Consider the following 8,725-nt stretch of genomic DNA (forward strand, 5'->3'; position numbering starts at 1 on the left):
GCTGTGAAATAAATACTTCATTGCTCTGGCCCATAGAGCAGCTCCAGGAGGCTGGAGACTCTGACTTTGTTGAAATGCAAATACGCAGGATGGGGACTTTCCTGCATGAAGCCTCGTTCATCACGCATGCCTAAATTCATTCTTTAGTAAAGTTTAACATTTATTCTTTCATTCTTTTGTCCATTCATTCATTCATTCATTCACCCTTAGGCAGGCCAAGTGGTTTGTTAGAAACCTAGAAACCTGGATTCAAGCCTGAGTTAGCGGCCGTCATCTTTGCCCTCTGAGCCTCAATCTTACCTGTGGAATGGAATGAAAGAATGATTTCTGGGGAGCCTGGGTGGCTCAGTCAGTTAAGCGTTTGACTCTTGATCTCAGCCCAGGTCTTGAGCTCAGGTCTTGAGTTCAAGCCCCACGTTGGGCTCCGCAATGGGCATGGAGCCTACATTTAAAAAAGAAAAAAAAAAAAAAGGACTGATTGCTCTTCCTGATTCACAGGATTACATTCAGGAACTTCAGGGGAAATGGCTGTAGTGAACATCCTCTGTATACAGCCATTCTACATACAATAGGAAGGGAGGAGGGCAAGGGACTTTGAAATGATGCATTAGATAGAGCCAGAAATGGAAGCAAAAAATATCTAATTCCAGTCCCCTAGCATTTACACACCTTTAGAAAAGTCACTCTCCCTCTCTAAGCCTGTTTGCCCATCTATAAAATGAGCCTGTTGAAGTAGACGATCACTGAGGAGTTTTGCCATTTGGGGGGTTCTAGGAACTCCTCCTCCTAATCCAATCTCCTACCCTGAAAGATGGTCTCATAGTGACCTTGGAAACACATCAAGTTGCTAGATACTAATGCTATAGGCAGGATGTCTAGGTAGTAAATCTTCATACTTGACTCAGCAGCATGGTGGTGATGCCGGCTTCCCAAAGATTCTCTCTGCCCTCAGACCTGATGCTGAACCAGACACCTCTGGAGAGATGAGACCAGCGGGTGACACGGCAAACCTTGCATACAGAAGGTGCAGTGCTGCGGACCTAATTAACATCACCGTGTAATAGACACCATGGAGCACGCTTGAGCTGCCTGACAGAATAAATAAAGCAATGCTTTATCTTAAGTCTTGGTTAACAGTGAGTAACAGACTTGTGCATTATTTACTATACTTCACTGCACAGACCTGCTATGGCGGCCCTAGACCCCGTGAGAAGGCACACCCTGATTTCAAGGGTGTGCATTATAAATTGCTTGCCAAGCAACTGGAGTATTGGGACGCTGCGGGTGTTGTAATAGACCTGTGTGAAGAGGTGGGCACAAGAGTGTGGCTCTGGTGTCTGACAGATCTGGCTATCAGCTCTGCCACCATGTGACCTTGAGCCACCTCTGTGAACTTCGGTCTCTTTACTTACAAAATAGGATTAATTAATGCCTGGGTCACAGGAGGTTTGTGAAGAATAAATAACACGATGTGAACAAATGGAAGTGTGGCTTCAAGGATAGCTATTATTATTTGCCACATTCACATTACTCGTGTGCTCAGTATTTCTAAGGTGGTCAGTCAAGCAACCACCCTGGTACATATACTTGGAAGCTATGGTCTGTCATTGTAAATGGATGGTGGGGTAACGGGGTCTTTCTTTATCAACAGCTGGTGGTCATTTGTTCACCTCCAGCAGTGTCCTCCTCCCCTCTCATTATAATATCATCATTCATTCATTCATTTAATCATTCATAATGTCTACCATTGTAAAAGGTACCATGTACCTTAGTTTTGGGTTCTTCCAAAAGCAGAGACTAGGACAAGCAACTGAGAGCAAGCAGTGTACTTTCCAGGTGATACCTGGAAGCAGAAGTAAGGAAAAGGCAAAACTAAGACAGAAGAGGGAGAAAACGCAGTAAAAGGTGTCCTAATAAGCTAATTACCACTGAAGAGAAAGGGGACTCAATCCCTCTAGGGGTCTTAGAAATAGTGTAAAATGACCCCCCCCCCCCCCACCTTGGGGCACCTGAGTGGCTCAGTGGGCTAAGCGTCCAATTTCAGCTCAGGTCATGATCTCATGGCTCGTGGGTTTGAATTCCGTGTCGGGCTCTGTGCTGACAGCTTACAGCCTGGAGCTGCTTCAGATTCTGTGTCTCCCTCTCTCTCTGCCCCTCTCCCACTCACACTCTGTCTCTGTCTCTCTCTCTCTCAAAAGTAAATAAGCTTAAAAAAAAAGACGCTGGCCAAATACACAGAACTGTCCACTAAGGCTGCACTGAAATCAGATGGGCTGAGGAGATGGGAGACAGGCAGTACAAGCATCTGCTCCACACGGGCACAGGAGAGCCAAGTGAGGCATGAGTGCCTTGTCTTTGCTATCTCGTGGCTGGAAAGTTTGGTAGGAACAGTGGCCAAGTTAACTCGGCCTCCCAAGGATCTGGCACAGTGCCTGCACAGAGTTGCACACCCAGTGATTATTTGCTGAGTGCAAAGATGGAAGGATAGGTGGATGGTTGGATGGATGTATGGGTGGTGGATCAGTTTTCTCCTTTGTAAGAAAAATTTCTGCCTACAGATGTGGGGGATAAATGGAGGTTGTGGAAGGTTGGGTGTGCAGATGGAGTTTGATGTGCAAGGGTATTCAACATGGGGCAGGGGCAGGTAAGGCAAGAAGTCCTCAGAAGAAATCACTCTAGAGCTGGCTCAAGCAAGTGGGGCCAAACAAGTCATTGATGCTGGTTTATTGATGGAGTTGCCCCAAAATGGAACTTCAGCTTGGGCTCCACAGCACAAATGGAAGCCAGGAGAACACCTGAACTGAAATTGTGAGGAAAAATAGTCTCAGAGCAGGACCAACATGGAGAAGGCCCAGGAAGACCCAGTAGTCTAGGCTTTGACTCAAAGGACTAGCGTTTTAAACACTCCTCAGGCCTTTGCAAAACCTTACCCTTACTAATGGTCCGCGTTGATATTTCATAAAAGCTGAATTGCCTTTTAATAACTAGTGCATTTGACCAGGTAAAGGGAAAACAAAAGCAAAGTGTTTGAGATTTTATACATATTTTGGTTTCAACCATCTTTATTTCTTATTATAGTTGAAATCTTGAGGTTAACATCAATTTCTATGATTGACATTTTCTTTTTCCTGATAATGTTGTTCACTTAGAAAATTTTGAAATTTGAGAGGCACCTGCGTGGCTCAGTCAAGTGTCAGACTTGGTTTTGACTCAGGTCATGATCTCATGGTTGTAAGATCACGCCTGGCTCTGTGCTGAGCGTGGAGCCTGCATAGGACTCTCCCTCTCCCTCTGCCCCTCCCCTGCTTTTGTGCACACACTCTTTCTCAAAATAAATACACTTAAAAAAAATAAGATATTGAAATCCAAAAAGAAGGAAAAAGGGTAAGGAAAATAACACCACCACCAAGAGATAAATAACTTTTAATGTATTTTTAATACATTTTAAACAAAACTGAGATAATTTTATATATGTATGTGTGTGTATATATATATATATATATATGTATAGTTTTAGATATTCCCCCCCACTGAGATTTTCAGCTGGTTTGTGTAATGTATAATTTTCTTATGTTTTGAATATGCTTTGAAAACATTAATTTTTACTGATTATGTAATATTCTACCATTAGAATCTAATTTATTTGTTCATTCCCTTTTTGTTGGACATTTTGGTCCCAATTTTTTGTTACAAATTTTGAACGGAACTGTACAAAACCCTTAATATGCAATATGTCCTTTAAACTTCCCTACAAGCCTGTGAGGGGAGTGAGTAGTATATAGACTCTTTTTACAGATGAGGAAACTGAGGATTCCAGAGGAGTTCAGTGATTTGTCAAAGGTTACAGTCTTGGTTCAGGTTCCCCAGAAGCAGAACCCAAAAAAATATGGTTTCAATGCAATGGATTTATTTAAAATGAGATCTTGGGTCGCCTGGGTGACTTGGTCGGTTAAGCAGCCGACTTCAGCTCAGGTCATGATTTCACAGTCCATGAGTTTGAGCCCCACGTCGGGCTCTGTGCTGACAGCTCAGAGCCTGGAACCTGCTTTGGATTCTGTGTCTCCCTCTCTCTGTGCCTCCCCTGCTCACACTCTGTCTCCCCCTGTCTTTCAAAAATGAGTAAACATTAAACAAAATTAAAAAGAGTCTCAAGCTAAGAGGAAGAAAATGAGGAAATGAGACGAGGAAGGCAGGACAGCCAATGACATGTTTGTTACCAGGCAAGCTGCCACTGTGGAGAAGCGGAGTCTAATTGTGCTGGGGAAACTTGAGAAGCCAGTGTACTCTCCTCTCGGAATTATCCCACACGAGGGATGAGGGAGCTGGGTTGTTTTCACAAACTCCAATCCGTCTTGGTCACAGCTGTTCCCAAGGAGCCCTGTCACTTCTCCCTGTCACTTCTGAACTGCTGTCAGGGAGGGAGCTAAGCAGGCTCTGGGGGGCACATCAACGCAGGTGCTGGCAGTCACGAGTTAGGCAGTGCTGCCCACAGCAATGAGGGAAAGGGGATGAGGGTGACATTGAGCAGGGCCTCTAAGGTCAGTCACATGGTTGTAACTGACAGAGCTGGGATTTGAATGCAGGTATGCCTAATTCCAGAGCCCTTTCCTTTAATGATTTGGCTTTGCAGAGAAACAAAGTGGCCTTGGGCATGTCACTTCATCTCTCTAAGCTCCAGGATCTGATGGGGATAATGCTATGGGCCATTTCTTACTCAAAGTGCTGTCATAAGATGACAGCGTGGATGTGTCGGCACTTTGATTACCAGCAAGGCCATCGTTGGTTCAGCAGTACTGACCATTCTCATAAGGTGGACAGGAATCACATCAGGCAGCCATTGAGTGCTTTCCTGAGGATGGCTAATGAAAAGAAATTAATAGAAGATGGGCTGGTCCCTGACTTTATTAGATGAGTAGTTTCTCAGATTTCACTGCATAGTATGCGAGGTACACGTGGCTCATCGAAGTACAGTATAAGTCTGTGGTGAACAATGGAGTGTTCCGTTGTTCTGGCGAGGGGAAGACAGATACGCAATTAATCATCTCTACGCACTGACAGTCTCCAAGTCTGGATTCTCCCAGGAGGGAGTTTAGTTGCTCTGTAAGCTTCAAATTCAAGGGCTCCTCAATGCTAAGCTCCTGACGAGCTGCATTAAAGTAAAAATGACAAAGATGGCATTTGACGTATTTATTAAATATGCGGATCCCGAAGGAGCCAATGTGGGTTGCTCACGCCTGTGAAGTTCCAGATGCGAAGTCCGTGTTGCTGCAGCCCTCCCACATGGCTGAAGTTCACACTTAAGGGTAAGGTTAAGACAGACTGGAGATTTGAACCCTGACGTCAAAATCCATTTCATTCCAGAAGATCACGTAAGTGTTCATCTGCTGTCTATGTTTTGCAGCTTTACCAACCGCTGGAAAGCAAGTGTGAATGAGTTGCCCAGAACCATTCCTACGTGGTACTACCTACCTCAAGATTTCTACACCCTGCCCCACCCTAGCCCAGGCCGGTATAAGCATTTACCTAGATTGTTTTTAACAGTATGGAACATGAGTTCATATTCCAAAGATTTGGGTCTATAAAATTGGCATGTTTACTCCTAGGCACTAAGACTGTAATTCAAGTAGCTTTCACTGATGAATGATGGTGTCAGTGTTTCCATCACTGTTACTACTAATGCCAGGAGATTCACATATGCTCTTAATCCTCCCAGCAACCCTAAGAGGAAGAGAAAGGTACTACAGTCCCCATGTTATAAAAGAGGAGTTGGAGACACAGAGTGACATAACCAGGGCCGCACCACTAATAAGTGGTAGAAAGAAGATTCAAACTCACTTCGGTCTGGCTTCAAAGTCCAAACACTCTGACACCAGAGCACCACCTCCAACTGTCTAGATGTTCCTCAACCTCGTGAATGATAATAAAACCCATGAATGAGAATAAAATAAGATAAAAACAGAGAAGGAGGCAAACCATAAGAGACTTTTAAATACAGAGAACAAACAGAGTTGCTGGAGGGCAGGTGGGTGGGGAGATAGGCTAAGGGGATGATGGGCATTAAGGAGGGCATTTGTGATGAGCACTGGGTGTTATATGTAGGTGGTTAATCACTAGGTTCTACTCCTGAAACCAATACTACACTGTATGTTAACTAACTTGAATTTAAATAAAATCTTGGAAGAAAACAAACAAACCATTTGACATCTTAAAAAAAAAAAAAAAGAAAAGAAAAACATGAATTGGGCCAACAATTCCAGATCCTCATCTCTGGTCTAATATCATCCCAGAAATTCAGATTTATATAACGAGGCAATTACCAAGCATTTCAAACTTAGAATTTTTTATTTTCACATATTTTTTATCTCTGCCCCAAATTTCCTCCTCTTTCAATCTTTCTTATCCATCCAAAAGGCATTGCCATCTGGTTGCCCAGACCAAAAATGTTGTTATACATGATGCTTCCCTTTTGATACCTAATGAAGATACTTAATATAGTAATAGCCTATAAAAGACACCCTAAGTCCATCCTCATCTCTCAGTCTCCATTATGGCCATTAGAGCAAGTGCCAAGATCTCCAGCCTGTGTGAATGCAAAACCTTCCAAAGGATCCTGTGTGCACTTCCACACCCCTGGAATCCATTCTCCACACACAGCCAAAGTGCTCTTGTTAAAAAACATAAATCAGGGTGCCTGGCTGGTTCAGTCAGTAGAGTATCTGACTATTGATCTCAAGGTCATGAGTTTGAGCCTCATATTAGGTGTAAAGATTACTTTTTAAAAAAGTATTGTAAAAAAACCATAAATCATATCATCTGCCACAGATTGAAAGTGTTCCCCCCCGCCATTCATATGTTGAAATTTAATGCCCAATGGGATGGTGTCAGGAGGTGAGGCTTTTTGGCAGGTGCTTAGGTCCTGAGGGTGGAGCCCTCATGAATGGGATTAGTGCCCTCTCAAAAGACCCACAAAGCTGCCTAGTCTCTTTCCACCATGTAAGCACACAACCATAAAGCCCATCTACGAACCGAGAAGTAGGCTCTCACCAGCTCTCAAATCTGCTAACGTCTTGATCTTGGACTTCCCAGCCTCTAGAACTGTTAGACATAAATCTGTTGTTTATCAGTTACCCAGTTTATGGCATTTTGTTATAGCAACATGAACAGACTTGAGACATTATCATTTCCTTCCTGAAAGCCTTTCATTTCCCCTCCCCCCCCCCATTATGCTTAGATCAAGAACAAATTCAAATGGATCAGTTACAACTTTCACATCTTAGCTTGGGACCCATGACCCTACATGATGTGGTCCCCTAACCACCTCTCAACATCTACTCTCACTATCCCCCACACCCTTTGTCTTCTGTGCTCCAGCCACATTGGCCTTCTGTTTCTCAAACATGTCATATTCATTAGGATTTACAACTATTACACTAGTTATTCCCTCCCCTGGTTGCTGCTTATGTGTTTCCTCCTCAGAGAGCCTTTCCCTGAACACCCAACACCAACTAACCAACTGTGGCTACCTAGTCTACTTCAGCATGTGTATATTACCATGGTTTTCATACTGCTTGACATTTTCTGCTCTTTGGGTCTGTTTACTGTGATGTCACAAATATAGTGGACTAATGTGACTTTCCATGGACTGTCTAAACATTCAGGGCCCCTCCTAACTATACTGTAATGGAGAATGAGAGCATTAATGTAGCTCTGAGGCAAGACTGAATATGTACTGCTGTCCTAAGTGAATGTACTTGCTTCTGATTCTTTTCTCCAGTGGAGATGAAAAGAATACATTTATCAGGTCCATATCCCATACCAAATGCCGGAGACTGTTTTGACCTGTTCTAGTAAACACCGCATCCTGCACAACCACTATTAGACTATCATTTGCTTATGTTTACGGTGACCCATCTTCCTCCACAATCATCTCTTTTTTTCCAGGAGTCAGAATGGTGACTTAAATTGGAATATGATGAGGACTACTACTCCTACATCTTCTAGGATCTACCATTCCGCTAGAAGCAGCATTGCTTTAGGTTTATTACCTTGCTAGGGTGGGATACAATTTTAGGAGCATCAACTTCCTCTTTCCCACCATAATGACTCTTGCTCCACAGGTCATGAAATGAACGTGAGATTTCTGCAGGCTTCTGAGTATATCCATCTCAATCATGTACTTAGGAAATGACCACATTGCATTTACCATGAAATGGATCAGAACTCCACTAGTTCCTGGCTTCCCTAGGCCTCTACTCTAAGAAGCGTTGGTATTTGGGGTTTCCTGGAAACACATCAGTTCAGATCAGTATTTAGGAGCCCTCAAAAGAGCTGAGTACTCCTCACTCTCTGGTATTCAGTACCCTGGAAAATGGCCACAGGTCCCTTTGGACAAAGATTGGGGTAAACACTTTCAGTGGTGATATAGGGTCCTTCCTAAAGGGAACCCGGCTTCAGCTTGCATCAGTGAGCTCTGGATTTGAGAACTGGCTGAAGCCCGGAAACTGAGTGAGGAATTATGACTTTTCCTTCTGGCAGCTCACGTCAGCCTTCTGCACATGTGCTCTCAATCTTTTTTGCCTAAATCAAGAAAAACCCTTACTGACTGTCCATTCATCTCACTTCTTTGCCACAGATTCCAGTGGGTCAAGACCATGTAGTCACCACTGTGGCTTTGGTGTCCATTATGCAAAAACATCTACCTTCACTTTGAATAGTCACGTATTAA

General features: G+C 43.5%; 1 protein-coding gene across 2 annotated transcripts in view; it reads left to right on the plus strand.

Annotated features, from left to right (window-relative positions):
* The window catches only part of LOC132670999 (BEN domain-containing protein 5), a 1,465,258-nt gene extending 1,464,158 nt beyond the window's left edge, over positions 1-1,100 (plus strand). The window contains exon 13 of one of the 2 annotated variants that reach the window (XM_060621418.2): positions 953-1,100. In XM_060621418.2, coding sequence (XP_060477401.1) covers positions 953-1,061 — 109 coding nt within the window. In that variant the 3' untranslated portion in view covers positions 1,062-1,100. Of the gene's footprint in view, positions 1-908 lie in introns of both variants that reach the window. The other variant, XM_060621420.3, reaches the window with a different exon arrangement.
* Positions 1,101-8,725: the final 7,625 nt, after the last annotated feature.

This window comes from Panthera onca, chromosome C1 (genome assembly GCF_046562875.1).
Source record: "Panthera onca isolate mPanOnc1 chromosome C1, mPanOnc1 haplotype 2, whole genome shotgun sequence".
Classification (NCBI taxonomy): domain Eukaryota; kingdom Metazoa; phylum Chordata; class Mammalia; order Carnivora; family Felidae; genus Panthera; species Panthera onca.